Source organism: Anolis sagrei, chromosome 6 (genome assembly GCF_037176765.1).
Source record: "Anolis sagrei isolate rAnoSag1 chromosome 6, rAnoSag1.mat, whole genome shotgun sequence".
Lineage (NCBI taxonomy): Eukaryota > Metazoa > Chordata > Lepidosauria > Squamata > Dactyloidae > Anolis > Anolis sagrei.
Window position 1 is genome coordinate 61,367,971 of NC_090026.1, and position 22,314 is coordinate 61,390,284.

The 22,314-nt window shown below is 38.6% G+C and overlaps 1 protein-coding gene across 1 annotated transcript in view; it reads right to left on the bottom strand.

The window, feature by feature from the left end:
• The window catches only part of ERP44 (endoplasmic reticulum protein 44), a 45,932-nt gene that overhangs the window by 6,011 nt on the left and 17,607 nt on the right, over window positions 1-22,314 (bottom strand). Inside the window, exons 4-10 of the mRNA XM_060781490.2 lie at window positions 20,714-20,829; window positions 13,666-13,850; window positions 11,986-12,101; window positions 10,912-10,969; window positions 8,127-8,243; window positions 5,017-5,128; window positions 2,298-2,439 (exon numbers count right to left, since the gene is read on the bottom strand). Coding sequence (XP_060637473.1) covers window positions 2,298-2,439; window positions 5,017-5,128; window positions 8,127-8,243; window positions 10,912-10,969; window positions 11,986-12,101; window positions 13,666-13,850; window positions 20,714-20,829 — 846 coding nt within the window. The remainder of the gene's footprint in view (window positions 1-2,297; window positions 2,440-5,016; window positions 5,129-8,126; window positions 8,244-10,911; window positions 10,970-11,985; window positions 12,102-13,665; window positions 13,851-20,713; window positions 20,830-22,314) is intronic.

Below are 22,314 nucleotides of genomic sequence, written 5' to 3' on the forward strand. Positions count from 1 at the left end.
ATTTTCCCCAAACTCTACCAGTGTTCACATTTGGACATATTGAGTATTCGTGTAGAGTTTGGTCCAGATCCATCATTGTTTGAGTCCACAGTAATCTCAGGATGTTGGTGAACTACAACTCCAAAACCAAAGGACACTGCCCACCAAACCCTTCCAGTATTTTCTGTTGGTCATGGGAGTTCTGTGTGCCAAGTTTGATTCAATTCCATCACTGGTGGGGTTCAGAATGCTCTTTGATTGTAGGTGAACTATAAATCCTAGCAACTACAACTCCCAAATGACAAAATCAATTTTTTGAGTGAAGGACATATATTGGGTTGTTAGGTGTATTGTGTCCAAATTTGGTGCCAATTTGTCCAGTGGTTTTTGAGTTCTGTTAATCCCACAAACGAACATTGTATTTTTATTTATATAGATTTCTTTTAAGGACCTCCCTTACATAAGGATTGCTCTGTATCTAACCATGTAGTTTCAAACCATTTCCTGGAGTAAAATATAGCTATCTACAATTCATAATAATGATTAATATTTTCAAACAATAATTCACGAGATGTATGATAAATTATTCGCACCACATTGCAACTTCTTTTATTTTGATAAACTCTGAAAGCTATGGGCTAGGCTGATTTTGCCACAATAAATCACATACCTGCATTGCTCCATTTTCTAATTCAATTGTACAATATTATAACTGTAATTATAATAAAACTCTGTTGGGCTTATGCTCAGAATTAGGATAAACACTACCATGATAAAAGGCTAGTCAAGTAATTATGATAATGGCTATGTCCCACATTTTATTTACATGTGATGCTGTGGATTGTTAAGTCCTGGATGTGTACTAGCCCTGGTTATTATGGAGGCTGGGTAATGAAAATTAATCCTGCAGAGTATCTGTACTACTTTGTAGTTCATTTGGATAATTTCTATCAACACGCCTTAAATTTGCAGCCAGGCCTTTTACTATTGTGGGCTTCTAAACATGGGACTTATTAGTTTGTTTCCCTCTTTTCTCCTTTTAAAATCATCTGAAATAAAACCCTTCCATTTAGATAAAAGACAAGAAAGAAGAGTTTTGGTTTTTAGCAAAGTCAGTCTACAGGAGTCCAACCCAAAACTCTTCTTTCTTGTGTTTTATCTAACTAGAAGGGTTTTATTTTATTTTATTATTATTATTTGCAGCATTACTTTTGAAAAGATGTTGAAGGAGGCTTGAAGAAAAATAGACTTTCAGTATTGGGAGCTACTTGCAAACCTGATTGTTGAGCAAGGAATGTTCTATAACCAACATGGAAATTTAGTGAGCTACATCCAGAGGAACAGAGCAATCTCTGCTCTGATAAATTCAAGATTTGAGATTCTGAGAGGGAAAAAAAGCATGCTACTTGCTCTGGCTCAGTGACTGAGATGCAATGAAATATAATACTGCTTTAAACATAGAAGGAAGCTGTGTGGGATTGTTGATGAAACACAACTCCCATCAGCCATCACCACTAGTGACATCTCTGGGTGATGGGAGTCGCAGCCCATCATCCGCTGGGGAAATAGTTTTCTCAAGAAATAGTTTTCTAAGATCTACAGAGACACTCACTTGAACACCTCAGCAAGCGAGAGTCCAAAAGTGGCAGGCTCAAACCCAGAACCTCAACCAATAGCTGATACCAGATGAGAGACTCTCCCCTAGGCACACAGAGGACTGGGCGACTTGGAAGGCGCTGAACAGACTGCGCTCTGGCACCACGAGATGCAGAGCCAACCTTAAGAAATGGGGCTACAAAGTGGAATCCACGACATGCGAGTGTGGAGAAGAGCAAACCACTGACCACCTGCTGCAATGCAACCTGAGTCCTGCTACATGCACAATGGAGGACCTTCTTGCAGCAACACCAGAGGCACTCCAAGTGGCCAGATACTGGTCAAAGGACATTTAATCAACTACCAAACTTGCAAACTTTGTGTTTTTTTATCTGTTTGTTTTGTTCTGTTAGAAATGTAATACAATGGTCTGGTTGCTCTTGACACGATAAATAAATAAATAAAATCCGCTGGGGAGTCACATGCGTCCCCTTCATTATCTCCCTCCATGACTCTATGTCTCTTTAGATTACTATCATGTAGCACTCCAAGGATGAAAAGCAGTCACCAAACCAAATGAAGCGTTCATTGAAAAAATGTCTGCCACTTGTTTTACAACTTACATAAAGCAATAATATAGTTCATTCTCCACATACATACAACTATCCTTTCTCTTATTTTTAAAGGCTAGATGACAAATATATAAAGAAAAGTGTACTCACGCCAAATCACTGACGTCTGAGAAGACATACATGTGTTTAAAACTGTCAATAGCAATAACAGGACAGTCTGCTGGAGTCTTTTGAATGTGGAGGAGTGGATGTCTAAACTTATCACAATCAGCATGTAAAAAGTTGATGGTACCTTGAAATTCAAAAAGAAGTTTTAGGATACAAAGGTAAGTCACAAACACTATAAAAATCTTTGCCAGGAATATCATGGCTATAAACATGTAAGGGCATTGCATTCTAACATCCTAGAAAATATAAAATAAATATTTTTTGTAAGACCACTTTCTTAATTAACTTAATGTTAATCAATAAGTGTAATCAATTTTCTACACTAGCAGAATTTAAATGTAGCAGAAACAACAGTAACAATATAGATAATGCGCATAAAATGTCTACACACAGTTCTACAGTATTATGTTGGCAAACATGGAAATTAACTTGTAATATGTTTGCAGTACAGCGTTCCCTCACTTATTGTGGGGGTTCCATTCCAGGACCACCCACTATAAGTGAAAATCCATTAAGTGAAAATCCAGTATTTTATACATTATAAAATAATGTATAAATTTTAATATTTATACATTATTTTATGTATTTCATATACGAGGGGTATTTTTTAAGTAAGGTCCATTTTGTTGTAGACACTAGTAGTTCGTGCGCATACTGCAACGAGTGTGTGCGTCATGTACCGGCATGCCTCGGGAACAACTGTGCTCAGTTTCCGCTCTGTAGCTAACTTGTACGGTTCTGTTCTGTGCTTTAAAAATGTTTAAGACTATCAACTCACCCGCCGCATGTGAGGTTCGCTCAGTGATACGGTTTTTGTCAGAAAGGAACCTGCCGCTCCGGTCACCCTTCTTTGATTACAGATGATTTAGTGGCTTCAGTTGAAGCGAGGATTCGTGAAGAGCGCATTTTAAAATTGGTTCAGAGGTATGATAAGTGTTTGAACAAACTTGGCAACTATGTCGAAAAATAGAGTGAAGTATGTACTTTCTGAAAATAAATTTACTTTTTTGAAATAAACTTTCGTTGTGTACTTATGTTCAAAAGGACCTTACTTAAAAAATACCCCTCGTATTTTTTCTTACCCGTGCTTCCTTAACTTCCTCCCATCCCATCCCAAGGGCGCCTGCCTGCCTCCCTGGCCTCCGGAGCCACACAGGCAGCAGCAGGCCAGGGAGGCAGGCCTTCCCCGCTACACCGCAGGCCGACACATTTCCGGGGTCCCTGGCCTCCACTGGATGTAAATATTTAATATTTTTATTAATATTTTCAAAAATCCACGAAACAGCGAGTCCGCTAAAAGTGAACCGCAAAGTAGCGAGGGAACACTGTATACACTTTTTCAGCCAAGGGTTCAAGAAAAACCTAACAAACAATAATTGTGCCTACACAAGAAACATGCTTGAACTTATTCTCCATTTGAGTGAGGAGAAAACATGTTCCATCACTAACATTATTATGATCTTTCACTTTATTGACAAACAGCTGTTTGGTCATACATCTGAATTACTTTCCTTACCATCACTGCCCTACCACATCCACTATCTAAGAAGCAAGTCAAATCAAAGAAGTCCAACCCTTCATTCAATGTGTGAACTTCAGCTGGAACAGACCTGCATAACGTATGTCCTGCGGGCTGCTTGTAGACTACCAAGGGGTTTGAAGCAGCCCTCAAAAAATGTAGAGGATGTAAAAGAAAGTACAGAAGAAGCAAGTGCTTTGTCCATGTATAACATGTGCCTGATATTACCCACTGCTAACCTACTTAACCCGCCTTCCACTAGTCCAGTGGTTCCCAACCATTTTTTTTTACCAGGACCCACTTTGACCAAGGTCCACTTGACCAGGGACCACTTTGACCGGGGACCACTTTCCAACATTAGTACCAAAAGGGGTGGGGCTGGTCATCTCTGTGGATAGGAGTGGAAATAAAATAAATAAAATAAAATAAATAGCTAAAGAGGAAGGAGGTTTGCAAACCAGATTTTTTGCAAACCAGTATTTAAAAACTCTAAAATTACAACAGCAAAACAGCAGAGAGGAAACAACCAGGCACATCTTAACACCTCTCAACAAAAGATTTTCCCAGGCTCAGCCAGGCCTTCAAATGCTAATGAAGGTGGTCAGTTGAAACATTCACACCTAGCTCCAGCAGAGAAGAGCTCTTTGCCCCACCCCAGCCATTCCACAGATATATAAACCCATTGTCCTAATTCCAACAGACCTCACTACCTCTGAGGATGCTTGCCATAGATGCAGGTGAAACGTCAGGAGAAATGCCTCTAGAACATGGCCCTATAGCCTGAAAAAACCCACAAGAACCTACAGATTTTTGTTCTTGCAGCCCACTGCTAGGCTGCGGCCCACAGATTGGAAACCACTGCTAGTCACTACCGTGCCCATCATGTAACTTGGCAGGTGGGTTGTCACTGTGCACGCTCTCCTGTTTGGTGACTTGCGACAACCAAATAGCATCAGTGTCTCTCTAGTCTGGAAACAAAAGTCACTGTATCTTTTTGTCGTGGTTCCAGTCATCACTGGCATGGAACAGAGACAAAGTGAATGCAGCCACATGTCAATGCAACTGACATTTGCAGCACAATGAGCTGCAACTATTTGCTAGTTAATAGAGTTTTGTTCTTAGTTTCTGAAGATTGTAATGTACACAAAGTCAATTGACCTTAACATGAAAGGCAACACCAACCTTTTTCACTTATTAACTGCCGTGCAACTTCCTGCTGGAACTTTTCTAAACTCTCAGTGTCATCTTTCATGTGAAAGAGTATAAGAAAAGGAAGGCCTTCTTCTGCCAGTTCCTATGTAAAAAGAGGAGATTTTTTTCAGTTTTCCTAATAGATTTTATTAACAGACAACTTTTGCTATCTTTTCATATAGTTCTAAACTGGAAGTCAAACAATTATTGCATGACTTGTCACCGTTAAAGCTGCTTCTAAACTATAGAATTAGTGTAATTTCACACAACTTTAATTGTCATGACTCAATGCTATGGAATCATGGGAGTTGCCAAACAGTGTTGTTGTTTCCCAAATGACAACTCTCGGGGTTCTGTAGCATTGAGTCATGACTGCTAAATCTGCATTACTTCTACAGTGCAGATGCACCCATAGTTACCACTTATCAGAACCAAGTAACATTTTACTTGCTAAAATAGTTTCCCATGTTTATTCAGAGAAGCAAACCCACCTCTACCTCCCCAAAACAAAACACAATTTGAAGCTCTACCCGAATGTAACACACAAACTGCTTAATACAACCATCTAGCTGATACCTTTGTTTTTAATATCTGAGAAGTAGGAAAATTGAAAACCTTAGGATTTGTAACAAACTGGACAGTATATTATTAAGACAGAAAGTTTCATGCAGTTCAAGTGACAATTTTCATCTGAAACACTAAATCAGGAATAGAAAAGGTTTGGTCTGTGGGCCACGTGTGGTTCCTCAGGAGTGTTTTGTAAACTCTACAGCAAAAATAAAGTAAAATAAAATAATATAATTAAATCTTCTTTGCTTCCAGATGACCTCTGGGAGCATTTTTGTGACCAGAAAGTAATGTCTGGATATCTTCCCTTTTGCTAACAAAATTATTATGGGCTTAAAATGGCCCCAAAGAGAAACGCATCATCATCATCATATTTAATTAGTTATTAATCGCCCTCCATCCGAGAATGCTCTAGGCGATTTACAGCTAAATTGTAAAAGATAAAATACATACATACAGAATTTAAAAATTAACAGAGATCGAATGCTCTAGTATAAAGCCAGGTCATAAGTGCTAGAGTAAAAGGCCCTAAGTCACGCATGGCTCTCATATAGGGCGGCAAGGAATTCCATAAGGCAGGGGCAGAAATAGAAAAAGCCCTGTGTCTGGTACTTTCCAAGTGCACTTCTCTAGGAACTGGTATATAGAGTAAGTTGCATTGGGCTGGTCGTTGCAACCTCCAATGATGGCAGAAGGAAACACATGGTCAAAAAGCTTGCACAGTCTGTAGATGGTATTTGAAGGCAAAAACCTGCTTTTATTTATTTATAGCCCCAGAGGCTTGGGGGGGGGGGGTAGGGGGAGCACCTGTTCTTCTTTACTGTTTCAAGTAGACAAATAAAGTAGTAATTATAATATAAGAGGAAGGACTCTTTCTCTTCTCCCATCCTGCCATACCGCATCTACATTCCTTTTGAGTACTTTATTAGAAAAAATTAGTCAGAAATGAAAAACAATCTCTAGAGTTATCTTTCACTGGTCCAGATTTCCAGCAGGGAGACATACTGGACTTTCTTAGAGTTGTATGGATACAGGAAGAGAGTCTGAAAAAATGTTGCTAAGAAAAATGCCTATTTGGAATGACCTGTTAAGTAAATAAGAGCACAGAATAGTAAGAGCAGTTACAAAACTTTACACACAGTTATAATGATAAGTGGTGGTTTCTAAGGCTTAGAGTCTGACTGTGTTGTGGGAAAAGTACACGGAAAATTAATCATGAAGTCCAAAGGAGGCCAAAGTACCTCGCATCTTTCACATAGCAAAAGGCAAATTCAACACAGTTAACACATGCTGCAATTAATATGCAGTTTAATATTGTTGCAGTAAGTATTCAGTTTTATTTTTCTTATTAGGCAAATGTTGCTCAACAAAAATTGCCATGACAGCATTTCCCAAAGGAGTAAAATGATTTCTATCATTTGCATGTTGTAATGCAGTCATAATTGCATTTATCACTACTAGGAATGAACTTGTCTGTGCTTTTCCTGTACAAACAATTCCGTCTGGACCAGAGAAGTGTTCGGATTGGGAGGCGGGGGAAGGGAGGGAAAGGGGGAGTGCCCCTCCCTTCCCTGAGTGTCCCTTATTTTTACCTTCAATTCTTGGCAACCTTTTCTGTCAGAAGTACATTTCTAGTTATTTCTATGCATGATTTTGAATTGAAAATCAAGCAGCGAATCAATATTGTGTTGGAATGGGAGGGAAAAAATTTGTCCATAGACATGGTGCAGTTACTTCCTCCTCCTCTTATTTAAGAAAATCACTAGACATTTCAGCTAATTTAGTTTTAAATGTGTCGTGGTGTTATTTATTGTTCTAATGTTTATTGTTATTGCTTTAATGTTTATTGTTTTGCTTTATGAGTTTTATTGTTGTATTTGTTATGCTGTTGTTTTATTGAGGGCCTTGGCCTTTTGTAAGCCGCACCGAATCCTTCGGGAGATATTAGCGGGGTATAAATAATAATAATAATAATAATAATAATAATAATAATAATAATAATACGCTGAGATAGACAAACTGACAGTATTGATTAAGGAGAAATCCTTGACAAAATTCAAGAAAGAAAGCCTGGGATATATTTACTACTTTTACACAATAAAGATGGAGACAATTCCTGGTTTTCGGATATAGAAAATTGTTATGAAAAGTGAAAGGCAGAAATAAAGTGATATTTAAAGGGACAAACAAATAAAAAAATTAAAATCAACAGGCAATGAGCAGGAGGTTTATAGATCAATTAAGTATATGTTTGTATAGAATGTGTGTATGTTGTAGATAAAGGTGTGTTCGTTACTGTTGTATGTAATGAAAATTGCTTTTTAATTATAGTTTTAATTTCATTTTCCACCGTTGTATTTTATAAGTATGTTTTTTCTTTGTATGTTTGAATAAAAATCATTTTTTTAAAAAACAACAAAGAAATATCACTAGACATTTAACAACCTGTTTTCAGTGACCCGCATGCATTAGATTTGATAAGAATTAACATTTAAACATGAAAATGAAGAAAAATGGAAGAATCAGGCACCTACTTCTCCATTCTCAAATGTAATTTCACGAACAAGAGGAACACATTTGTCTTGAGTCCATGCATAAGCCAAGTCAAAATTTGTCATTGAACCCAAGTAAACCATATCGGGAGCGTTTTCCTGTTAAAAAGAAATTTTCAAATTATCCATAAACAAACACAAAGGAAGAGTTTGTTGCACTTAAATACAACCAAGAGCCAGGTCAAACATTAGTTCTGTAACAGGATCTCACAGAACCCTGTGTCTAGCAGATTAAATTACAATGACTCCTATATTCTCCTTCAGCAGTCAATGGCACTGAGAAAGGAGCATGAAAACTCAAAACAGGTGGCTGCTGTAATATATGGTGACAAAGCCTAGACATGATAGCAGGAAAAGCTCTCACTGGAGAGTATTATTCTTGTACCTGCAGGATTCGTATCTGCAGTTTCACCTAACCACAGTTGACAAAATATGTCCTTTCTAGAAATTTTCTAGGTCCTCCAGGCGATTCCATTGTATGCTTCTGATGGTAGTTAACAGAGCTGTCATGGAGGACCTAGCATCCAAGATGACTCTATGATAACTTCTGGAAGTAGTTGCTAATTTCAATACTGCTTGGAATTACTCAAGGTTTCCTGTTTCAGCAGTAAATGTAGGAACATTTTCCACTGTAGACATAGGACCATACTATATATCTGCATCTTCTTCTGCAGTGAGGGCATTTGTTTCCAGGTGGAAGGCGGTCTCGGTCGGGGTTGGCTTGACGCGCCTTCCTCTTGCCACGCCTTTCCCTTTCGCCCTCCATTCGTGTCTCTTCAAATTCTGCAGCACTGCTGGTCACAGCTGACCTCCAGCTGGAGCGGTCAAGGGCCAGGGCTTCCCAGTTCTCAGTGTCTATGCCAGAGTTTTTAAGGTTGGCTTTGAGCCCATCTTTAAATCTCTTTTACTGTCCATCAACATTCCGTTTTCCATTCTTGAGTTCGGAGTAGAGCAACTGCTTTGGGAGACGGTGGTCGGACATCTGGACAACGTGGCCGGTCCAGCGGAGTTGGTGGCGGAGGACCATCGCTTCAATGCTGGTGGTCTTTGCTTCTTCCAGCATGCTGACGTTTGTCCGCCTGTCTTCCCAAGAGATTTGCAGGATTTTCCGGAGGCAGTGCTGATGGAATCGTTCCAGGAGTTGCATATGACGTCTGTAGACAGTCCACGTCTCAAAGGCATATAGCAGGGTTGGGAGGACAATAACTCTATAGACAAGCACCTTGGTATCCCTACAGATGTCCCGGTCCTCAAACACTCTCTGCTTCATTTGGAAAAATGCTGCGCTTGCAGAGCTCAGGCGGTGTTGTATTTCGGTGTCGATGTTGACTTTTGTGGAGAGGTGGCTGCCAAGGTAGCGGAAATGATCAACATTTTTTAATGTTGCACCATTAAGCTGTATCACTGGAATTGGAGAAGGGTTGGCTGGTGTCTGCTGGAACAGCACCTTGGTTTTTTCAATGTTCAATGACAGGCCGAGCTTCTCGTATGCTTCTGCAAAGGTACAGAGCAAGAAGAGGGCTCCACAGCCACATATGGACCCACAAGAATATTGGAAGACAATCCTCCTTGGAAAACGAGGGATCGCCTAAGTAAGTAAAAGTACTATATATGTGTTCTGTTATATCATTTGATGTCACCACAGGTTTAGTCCAAAGGTAATATTAATGCAGCTGTGCCAAAATACAATATCAAAGTTTTGAATCCAAAATATGGCAAGTCTTAGCAGGCATTTAGTAAAGCTTATTAGTTCTGCAACACAACCATTTTGAATGTTTTAAAACAATTAAATAAAAGGAATGTCCTAAGGATCTTTGAGATAAAATATGAGTGGTACAATGGTGTTTTATAGTAGCACAAAATTTCACAATACATAACACACCAAAGTTCACCACTTATTCAAGCCACCTCTCTTTCTTGATTAGAGATTCTATAATTCATGCATAATCTATTATGCTGGGGAGTGCTTTTTTTTTTTTTTTGCAATTTGACTGCTAAATCCATATAGCACCAAGGGTGGTATCCAATTAGCCCTTCTGCCAATGGAATGGCTTTTGACAGTAGAAGAGGGCCAGAACCAGTTTCTCCCTTCAACTCTCCGCATGCTGTTTCCGACTGCCCCAGAGGGTTGGGAAGCTCTTCTTTGTCAGGTGGACAAAGAAACTGCAAGGAGGAAAGAGGGGAAATAATACCATAGCACAGGAATAAGTCCATTCATGCAACCCTGAATTTAACCTCAAGATTCTACACTGACTGTTTAATGTGCACATTGCTGAGATGTAAACATCCTTAGTGATGGAAAACATGATTTTTATGTAGAAAGTCCCAGTTTCAATCCCCAATATCTCCATTCTATCTGGGAACAGACAGTCATCCTTTTGGTATTGCCAATCGCTAGGATTATTAATAAAAACAAGCATTGTGTACTGCCTTGAGATCAGTGCTAGAGATTTTAAATTTTCACTCAGCCATGGAACCCACTGATGACTTTGCATAAGTCATATTCTCTGAGCATCAGGTGAAGGTAATAGCAAGCTTCCTCTTAACAAATCTTATCAGGAATACCCGTGATAGAGCTGCCATTAGCCAGAATCAACACGGAGGGACATAACAAAAGATTATGAAGCCATAAGTACCCTCAAGGATTTGAGGCAGCAACTGCTGTAAGCCGTCCTAGGTCCCCCTCCAGGGGTGAGAAGGACGGGGCACAAATGCCCTAAATAAATAAATAAAATGTCAAATAAGGAAAAAAGATATTTCAACTTACCCCAGGTGGCTTGTAGATTATGTTGTCTCCACTAAATCGCTCTGCTTTAGATACAGACCTAAGGCAGATATGTGGCATTTAAGATTATGTAGCTCACTTAGAAAAAACATAGTAAAACAGTCTCCTCTGCAAATGATGCTGTTATTTTCCCGTTACTATATGAGTGAGTGTGATGATGATATAACTGAAGGTTTATTTATTTATTTATTTATTTATTTATTTAGGGCTTTTATATCCCGTCCTATCTCAACCTCCGCAGAGGGACTCAGGACGGCTAACAAATTGTCACCCCATGGCGCCCACATCAAAAACATCGATACACAATTTAACGGCAATATAATAACAATATAAAACAGTATAAACAGTATAAAAACAGTATAAAAACAATCAATCAGCGGCCACCGGTTTAAATCCTCATCCAAGGGGCAGTCCATCAGTTCTATATAAGTCAACCCAACAGCTATTCAGCCTAATCTACAAAGGCCTGATCCCATAGCCAGGATTTTACTTGTTTCCAGAAGGTCAATAGGGATGCAGCGGATCTAATTTCACTCGGGAGGGAATTCCATAGCAAGGGGGGCCAACTCAGAAAAGGCCCTGTGTCTTGTCCCCACCAGACACAATTGCAACAATGGGGAAACAATGAGCAGGGTCTCCCCAGATGATTTTAGGGCCCTAGGTGGATCGTAGCAGGAGATACGTTCGGACAAGTAAAATGGGCCAGAACCATTCAGGGCTTTATAGGTCAAAGCCAGCACTTAGAATTGTGCTCGGAAGCTGATAGGCAGCCAGTGGAGCTGGCGTAACGAGGGCGTTGTGCGCTCCCTGCACTCCCTGTAAATATGAGGGAAATGTCTCTAGGCACAGGCTTTATAGGCAAGTAGTCCTGCATAATATTTTACAGCCCAGATAATAAGATTTCTCAGGAAAAGGTATCTGAAACAAGACATTATGTAAATCATATATTCATAAATGTCAAATCCATTGATCAAAAGTTGATATCTGGTAGTTAATACATCAACTTATAACATACCTCACAGGATTTTTGTAATGTTAAGGGGGGAAAAATCTTACCCAAAGGCAGCAAGGAAGACACAGTCGTCATGCAAAATATTTGCTACTCTTTCAAATATCCTGTAGTTATCAGAGTCCTTTTGTTCAAAATATCCAATAATGTTTCTTTTGCTGCGCTGTAACACAAAACAAAATAAAGCACTGAGCTGTTGAAAAAAAATAACAAGCCATTTCAATTTATACTACAGCCCTTGAGATATTGAAAAGCACAAGGCATATCTCAGCTAACTACCGTATATACTCGAGTATAAGCCGACCCGAATATAAGCTGAGGCACCTAATTTTACCACAAAAAACTGGGAAACCTTACTAACTTGAGTATAAGCCGAGGGTGAGAAATGCAGCCGCTACTCGTCAATCTGACAGATGGCCACCCAGTCTTTTTGTCATTCCCTCCCCCCCCCCCCCTGTGGAGCATGAGTTTTCCTCAGCAGTGGCAGAGGAGGGGGGAGCCCCTGCGGCAGGCTTTTCCGCAGGCTTGCTCTCCTTCTTCCTTGTCCCATGCGCGGCCGCGGTAGCGGGAGCAGCGGCGGGAGGAAGCAGAAAAGCCACGCATGGGGCGAAGGGAAAGTGCGCACCGCTCCCCTTCCTCTCTTGTCGCGCGTGCACCTTCTTCAGCGGCGGAGGCAGGAAAGACGCGTGAGGGAGAAGGTAAAGGTGCGCGCCTTTCTCTCCTCCTATGCCCTGTGCGCGCCTTTACCACCGCTGCTGAGGAAGGCTCACACGGGGCATGGGAGGAGAGAAAGGCATGCACCTTTCCCTTCTCCCTCGCGAGTCTTTCCTGCCTCTGCCGCCGAAGAAGGTGCACTTCTAGTCTGTCCAACTGTAATTCTATGACAGTAAAGCTCTTTTTACAAAATCTTTTTGTACTGTTCTTTCTGCCTTATCCTCTGTCAAGCAGAACTTTTCAGCAGCATTGTTATTGGGAGGATGGTGAAGGATGGTTGAAAAAAATAGATATTTGGTAACAGTATTTCTGTAGTAAACAATGCAATAAAGCTTGAGCTGGAAAAGAATGGGATTCTACTCCAGGTGATTCTACTGCAACTGGATGCATGTGCCTATAGAAGGCAATGTAAACAATAGCTGCCTCCAGAATCTCTGATATCAATAGCGAGAAAAAGGAAGAGCAGATAGGTCTGCCTGCAGCATGTTTTAAAAAGCATAGATTACCAAAATGGTAATCATAAGAAAAGTGGACGCTGGTGAAAGAAAAAAAATATCTCTGGAGATATTTGGAATAAACTTTTAAGTGGTCTTTAAAAGTGTGTTTGTTCACTTTTGCAAGGCTTACATATACATTTCGTATATGCATATCGTTCAGCTCTCCTTTTTTGTGATATAGTATTCTTCCCCTACTATTTCCATATTACTCCTACTCCAGTACCATTTTTGGTTGATGCAACAGTACCCTAGAACACATTTACTTCAATACCTGGGGTATTCAATTTTTAAAAAATGAAGTATCTGAAGATACAGAGGAATAGGCATTATATTTACACACTCAATTTTACAGTGCTACAATTTTTGTGAACGTTTTCTTTTTGTTGCAATATCAGATGCAAATATGAAGGATCACTTACACTAATAAGAAATGTCATAAGTGGACAATATACATTTCAATAATATGCATAGCCATTTCAACATACCACAAATACATGCACACAGAGGGAGACTCACATCAAGAGAGTTAATTTCTTCCAAGTTTAGCACTTCTTGAATGGGATTACTTTTCTGTTGTCGGATGTAATCTGCTATTGCTGTCACTGATCTCTGGCCCCGATATTCCCTCTTCATCATCATTCCATTTCGGAACAATTTTAGGGTTGGATATTTGCTTATTCTGTACCTTTGAGCAATATCAGCTGAAAAGCAATTTGAAAGCATTTGAAAGATAGGAAAACTGAAGTGTCTATCATTAGCAATCATTCCACATAAACATATATGTGCCATTTAAGATTATGTAGCTCACTTAGAAAATACATAGTAAAACAGTCTCCTCTGCAAATTATGCTATTATTTTCCCATTACTATATGGGGCGAGGGAGGAGGGGAAAGTGCACGCCGCTCCCCTTAGTGAGATGTTTGGTATCATTCTCCTTAGTCCATATATTAAACAATATCTCCATGGAAGTAAATGAAGTTGTTCTTGTAATCCCATGTGTTTATTGAATATGGGTCTAGCAGAATCCTAAATAATGTATCTATACATTTTTTTTTCATTTTAAACCCCATATATCATTCTGCATAACTATACTGGTGTATTATAAATAGATCTTAGTACAATGTTGTGTTTTTGATGTGTAACCATTATCAAATACATTATTGGGTCTAGCCACAATGTTAATATTAGAAACTAGGTTCTTGTGGGTTTTTTCGGGCTATAGAGCCATGTTCTAGAGGCATTTCTCCTGACGTTTCGCCTGCATCTATGGCAAGCATCCTCAGAGGTGTGAGGTCATAGATGCTTGCCATAGATGCAGGCGAAACGTCAGGAGAATGCCTCTAGAACATGGCTCTATAGCCCGAAAAAACCCACAAGAACCTAGTGATTCCAGCCATGAAAGCCTTCGACAATACATTAATATTAGAAACATTTTTTCTAAGTGTACCAAAATGACAGTTACCAAATACAGCATTATGTGCTCCAAAAGTTAGGTGTCAAACCCCTGATCAGAAGTACAGGCAGAGAATCTCACTGCTTCTGGCTATTTCACAAATGAGAACATTCTAAATAGTCACACTTTTAATAACATACTTGTCTTCACTTCAAGAACCTTGTGCTACTACTGTAATTGGTTTTTGACTGGAGTAATTTACCACTTTAGTTTATTGGAAAAATTAGCTTCATTAGTGGGTAATCATCAACATTTTTAAATTGCTGACATTCCTAAATTGCTGACATTCCTAATTTCATCTGTCTCACATTTTCTTTAAAGCTTCTCTTAGGCAGCAATAACTATTTTAAGGTCTCTCAAGTCAGTAACTATGCTTCAAAGAGATGTATCAAACAGGTTAAACTAAACATAATGAAAAGAACAAAATTATATCTAAGACATAAGATATCATTTTCCTCTGCTGGAATGTGTCCAGAGGAGGGTGAATAAAATGACCAAAGGTCAGGAGAACAAGCCCTAAGAAAAGCGACTTCAAAAGCTGGGCTTAGCCTTCAGAAGAGAAGGCTGAGAGGAGACATGATGGCCATATATAAATATGTGAGAGGAAGTCACAGGGAGGACGCAGGCCCATAGCCAGGATTTCGATTGGGGGGGGGGAGGCTGAGTTTGTTTCGGGTGGGGGGGCTGAGTCCCCAATACCCCCATGCATATGGGATATATTGAGTATGGTGATCAGATCATGATATGAATAAACATAACAGTTTAAATAATGAGCCAGTAAGGCCTTTTAGCAAACCACCATGAGAATTTCGGGGGAGGGGGGCTGAAGCCCCTCAAGCCCCCCCCCCCCCCCGGCTACATGCCTGGGGAGGAGGGAGCAAGCTTGTTGTCTGCTGCCCTAGAGAATAGGATGCAAAACAATAGCTTCAAGCTGCAGGAAAGGAGATTCCACCTGAACATTAGGAAGAACTCCCTCATTGTGAGAGCTGTTCAGCAGTGGAACTCTCTGCCCTGGAGTGTGGTGGAGTCTCCTTCTTTGGAGGCTTTTAAACAGACACTGAATGGCCATCTGTTTGAGGTGTGATTTTCCTGCTCCTTGGCAGGGGGTTGGATTGGATGGCCCACCATGTCTCTTCCAACTCTATGATTCTATGACAGTTAAAGAACAGCTTATATCATTTTCCTGTGCTAGGTATATGACACAAGACAAGAGACAGCTAGGGTAAAGGTAAAGAGAGAGAGAGATGAAACAAAAACAACTTAATATGTTGTATAGATGAGAAAAAAAAGAAACAAACACAGCTTGTCTTGAAAGATCTCACTGTATATACTGATAAAGCCTTTTTGAAGACAATAATTTTATCTGACCAGTGTGATCATTTGTGTTTTAATATTTGATTTTATGCTGCTGTGTTGCTTATTGATATTGGTTTTGCATTTTATGTAATTTACTTCCTGATTTTCTGTTGTGTTTTCGTGTTTATATTGTGTTTATTGTATTGATGGGTGTGGCCTTATGTAAGCCGCCCCGAGTCCCCTTGGGGGAGATGGAGGCGGGATATAAATAGAGTTTATTATTGGTATTATTATTATTATTAATAATAATAATAATAATAATAATAATACTTCCAAGAGTCTGGAGCCTTGATTTCAGTATTCATTTTAAGTCAATAGAGAGTTTACGGTACAGTACAGTATGGGGTACAGTATTAGTGAGACCAATTTTTAGCAGTAACTTTCAAGCAACCAGAAACTAGATTTATCTAGCATCTACCAATCTCCATGGGTGCTGGTTAACTGATAGTATACTGTACTTGGGTAAAATGTTATAATAGCTTTTAATCTATAATAGGAATGTTTACTGGATTAGAAGAGTTTTGCAAGGAAGTGCCAGATCAATGTCGAGGCACTAAACATAACCACAAATGACCACAGATCTGTATAACTGCCGGATTTTGTCTCCTTATGGAAAATCTTGATTGCTGGTATTACCAAACAATAGGATAACCTGGGGCATGTGAGGGTAAACCAAGCATAATTTTGTCAAGGAAATCCACATAGGAAAATTTGCTCAAAACTCCTAATGTTATATCCAGGTACAAGCTGCAACATTCCCCATGATAAAATGTGCAGAAATTTAGCTGTATTCTAGTAGGCAGTTCAACATTACATTTTCCCACAAAATATATCACATTCACAAACTATATGGAAACACCAAAAATGAGGTCCAATATTGGTAAAGAATAGTCAGTAGTCGGTAGGAGTACATAAACACTGTGTACTTCTCTTTCACAAAATATAAAAAATGCAAGGACATGAAATGCTGTTTGAATTCATTCACAAATCAAATAGAGAACATTTTAAATAGTTTCATTAAACCCTGACACTTGATACAACTAGAGCTAACACAATCAGAACTACTTTAATATACTTTTAAAATTGAAAATATAGAAAAGCAAACAGAGCAAAGTTATGGCTGTTTTATTCATCAATATATGTTATAGTTCATGCTTAAAATATTCTTAGACATTCCCATTCATATCAAAATTGCTGCTCTTTGAAACAGATAGAGCTGCCACATTGAAGAATGACAATTGGATTTACAGAGAAAGAAGCAAAATCAGGGAGTAAAGAGGTGAGGGTACGTTTTGAGCTATACTGTATATTCAGTCTGAAATCCAGTAAACCCCTCTATATATGTGCATGAGCTTCCATATGCCTAGAGCATTTTGTTTATTTTAATGTTAATATTTAATGTTGTATTTTATTAATATCCTTCCTTTCTAACAAAGTGGCACTCAAGGCACTCAGCAATAATCCAACATAAATTATTTTTTTTACGAGAATCATTATTAAGATTTTATTTTTAACAAGACATTTTATGAAACCACACAAAAGATACAATTACCAATTAAAAACAACAATTAACGATACAGACAACTGTCAGAACCCCTTTAGGCCATCTTACCTACCTGAATAAAATATATATTTGCCTGCCAGTGGAAGGACAGTAGAAAGTATAATAAGTAGCAGAACCTGAAAGAGGCCACCAAGAAATTTTTCTCATGTCGCTTAAGAAGTGCCTCAATGTTGATGAGAGCAATAAAACCCTCTATTGAAGATACTAAAATCTACACAGGCTTATATAGAAGAAAGTAGTTTCCCAAATAACTTGCTTTCAAGAAATACAGAGCTTTATATGTCACAAATATTTGAGTAACTGTTTTTCTTTCATTCTAAGACTCACATTTTCCCCATAGAAATGGGGTACATCTTAGAATTAAGAGTATATATAAAGTATTTTTTCCTGTTGGTAATATTGTGTGCAGGAGCCCCTGGTGGCACAGCAGGTTAAATCGCTGAGCCCCTGAACTTGGGGACCAAATGGTCAGCGGTTCAAATCTGGGGAGCAGGGTGAGCTCCCGCTGTTAGCCCCAGCTTCTGCTAACCTAGCAGTTCAAAAACATGCAAATGTGAGTTATTATTATTGCTATTATTAATAATAATAACAAAAATACAGACGTCAATATTTTTCAGGGAGACTAATTGTCCCCACTGATTTTCATCATTGTCATGATCCCTCTGTCAACAATCTTACAAAAAAACAAACCTCGGCTATCAAATCTCACAAAATTTCACATCTGCTGTACATGGATGACCTGCAGTTGTATGGGAAAACCAAAACTGAAATCCAGTCTCCGACTAACACTGTCCGAATCTTTAGCACTGATATCAACATGGAGTTTTGTTTGAACAAATGTTCGACAGTGGCACTGAACATGGCTTCCCTTTATTCTAATTCTTTATCCTACGTTCCTTTGGGAAATCTTTTTCCATTATTATTGGTATTGTGACCAAATTCTTATTAATTAGTTGAGCTTTATGCTTTCTCCATATTTCCATTATATTTCAAATAACAATTGGCCTCCTCTATAACATATTCTTATCAACAGTGGCCGGAGAATAATTCCCTCCATAATCATCCACACCTGTATAATTGGTGCGTGCGTCCTGTGCAATTGGTGACAGCGGGTGGGATCTTTAAAGTTAAAATCCCTATACCCTGCCTTTTGTTGGGTTTGCACCTGTACAATTGGCTAGCGTCCTCTACAATTGGCTCCACACGTCTACAGGGCTAACAGTGGGACCTCACCCCACTCCCCGGACTTGAACTGCCGACCTTCAAGTTCAACAAGTTCAGAGTCAGACATAACTAGACTTAATGTCAAGGGGAAATCTTTACTTTACTAATATAATGTGCGTCTTAGAATCAAAGACGGATGGCTTGCCTAGAAAAAGACGGGTAGCTAAGCTTCTCTAAAAAGGGATCCACATGATCCCTGTAACAAGACTATGGCTGCAGCATTCTGAACAGTTTCCCAAAGCATCCCCAAACAGAACTTACATTATTCCAAATAAAATTTAACTATAGCATGTATCATCATGGTCAAATCTAACAGTAATTCCAAGTGTGGCACACGAGTTTTCCCTTTGAAAATTCCCTCTTGATCACAGTCATTGCCTGGGTATCAGAGCCTGGAGTTCACTTGAACTACAACCTCGGAACTATAAAGATAATGTAAGAATAAATCCCATCCCAATACCAGAAAAAAAGAGCAAAACAATTTAGAAACAAAGGAGAGAGATAATTTGATGTTCTCAACATGCCAACACTTCACTCTCAGCCCGCAAACATGGCAAAACCAGTGCTAATTCCATTTAACTGTCAAGATCAAGACATCAAAGTAGGAACTTTCAGGAGGTAACCTCTGCATGGTGGGGACTGATTTGTATGGTCCACTACAAAATACAGTTTAATCCAGGCTGTTTTCTGATACTTCTGATGGCATTTCCAGTAGTTTTAACAGACTGCTTGTAAAATGAAAGTATTCTATGGTATAGATTCAACTGCTCTTAAATATCCCCAAACCATGCTATAAAACTAGGTACAGGCAGTCCCCAAGTTATGAACAAGATAGGTTCCGTAGGTTTGTTCTTAAACTGAATGTGTATGTAAGTCAGAACAGGTACATTTTAAAAATATATATGGTGTATTTTAGCTTTGGATAGCATAGGGAAGTTAACACCCCTGCGGAGTTTGTTTTGCTGTCTGTGACCCTACTCAGAAGATTTCGCCTTACTTTCCCTCCCTGTGATAATTGGATTTTGAAAAAAAAATGGTTTGTTGTGGAAACAAGGATTGGTGACACCTTTCCCTGTGCTAATTCTTTCAGGGGTGAATTTCCCTTCCTAGCGATAGATTTCTCACACTTCCTGTTGGCTCATTCCTGTTCTTAACTATGAGTCATTTGTAAGTTGGCTGTAAGAAGTGTATTTGATATGGGTTGTTGTAGGTTTTTTCGGCTATATGGCCATGTTCTAGAGGCATTCGCTCCTGATGTTTCGCCGGCATCTATGGCAAGCATCCTCAGAGGTAGTGAAGTCTGTTGGAACTGGAAAAAAGGGTTTATATATCTGTGGAATGACCGGGGTGGGACCAAGGACTCTTGTCTGCTGGAGCTAGGTGTGAATGTTTCAACTGACCATCTTGATTAGCATTTGATGGCCTGACCGTGCCTGGTGCACTTTTTCATTGAGAGGTGATTAGATGTCTCAGATTGTTTCTTCTCTATTGTTTTGCTGTTGTAATTTTAGAGTTTTTTTTAATACTGGTAGTCTGATTTTGTTCATTTTCATGGTTTCCTCCTTTCTGTTGAAATTGTCCACATGCTTGTGGATTTCAATGGCTTCTCTGTGTAGTCTGACATGGCCTTCGACAATACATATTTGATATCATGGAAAAGTACAACTGATTCGTTACCTAATGTATCAAAAAAAAGATTTTTCTTGCAGACTTCAGTTTCAATTTTGGGGAAAAATCAGAAGGAATTATCTACCTCACAACTAGGTTTTAAAATACCTTCCTTCAATAGGAAACAATGTACATATTAAAACCTTCCTCTTTTTTTAAAGAAAAGTATAACCACTTTATCAGTATTACTTCCCTTGGTCAAATATCATTGCTCTAAAGACACTTTGATACTTTAATTTGTTCAGCTATATTTAAAACAGTAACATAAAATAAAGTATTCATAAAATGAATTACTCACAGTGCTGATCACAATCTACTCTGGCAAATACAACTTGATTCTTATTTGGAAAGTCTTCATTAATAACATTAGAAGCTTCCTCAAAAATAGGATGCAGCATTTGACTGAATCGACACCTGTTGAAAGGGAAAACATCAAGTAAGCAGAATTTACTAAAAAAAGAACTAGTTGAAAACAAAAACTCACTCTATGCAGGTGATGTATTAGGTACAATAAAATTCTACAACATGTGAGAAAACAGATTTCTCTGTGGAAGAAAGTAAAGAATGAGCTAGGTTGGGCATATGTGAATGCAAGGTAAAAATAATTATTAAGTTTCCCCCTTCAGTGAGGAGCAGGAGAGGAGCCCCAAGAAGTATACAGATCTTTGGAGTCTTTAATCTTGTAGAATGAGATATCATTTGGCAATATGAACAAAGTATAGTGAATGGTTTTATACCAGAATTTGAGAAAATGCATCTGAAATATAATTTTCAATATATTATATCTTGTGTTGTTGTTTTTTCTACAATTTTAAAGGGTTAAAAACAACAAGTTACACTAAAAAAAAGTTACACGAGAGTAAGAGTCTTCTCCATGGCTGGCCCACACCTCTGGAACTCCCTTGTTAAGGAGTTAAAGATAGCTCCCTTCCTCCCCGTCTTCAAGAAACAGCTGAAGATGTACCTTTGCTCACTGGCTTATAAGGAGGAGGAGGAGGAGGATTACTGGTTGGTTATACTACCATTATACCACTGAATAATAACTACCATCCATATCCATGCCCTGTTCGCCCCACCAGCTCAATAGATATCTTGAGCAATTAAAAATCTATTTGCTCCCAAAGAACTGGGAAATTGATGCCTTTGCTCAATGTTTGATGTTTTGTCTTAAGTCTAATATAACAAGTTGCAGTTTTTTAAATTTTACTTTTAGTTGTTAAGTCATAAATTGTTTTTATATGTTGGGTTGCTAAATTTCGTTACTATGGGTGTATTGTTGTTGTGTTTGGGCAATAAATGTTGGCCTTTTCTGTTTGAAATCCACCTTAAGTCCCTCCTGGGAGATAGGACAGAATATAAACAAAGTTTTATTATTTATTTATGACGTTTATATGCCGCCCTTCTCACGCCAAAGGGGACTCAGAGCGGCTTACAAGTAAAATGAAAATACAATATATTATATTATTACCATTATTAAGTACAATATTAATATTATATATTATTATATTGTACTATAACATTATACTGTAATATTATTAGTAATATTACATGTAATAAAATATATAATTATAATATCATAATATTATTAGTATTTATTTATTTACCTTACTTATATACCGCTGTTCTCAGCCCGAAGGCGACTCACAGCGGTTCACAACAAATACAAACAGCAAAAATTCAGTGCTACAGTGTAGAAACAGTAACAACCTAATAATTAATAAACAGTTACTACAATACCCATTCACTGTCGTCTCGTCATCAAAAACATGTTCCAGATTCGTCATCCATTGTTCCATTCCAGTGTTCATTAACCAATCATTGCACTAATTATTCGAACGCCTGCTCAAACAGCCAGGTCTTCACTTTTTTGCGGAATACCATTAGAGATAGTGCTAGTCT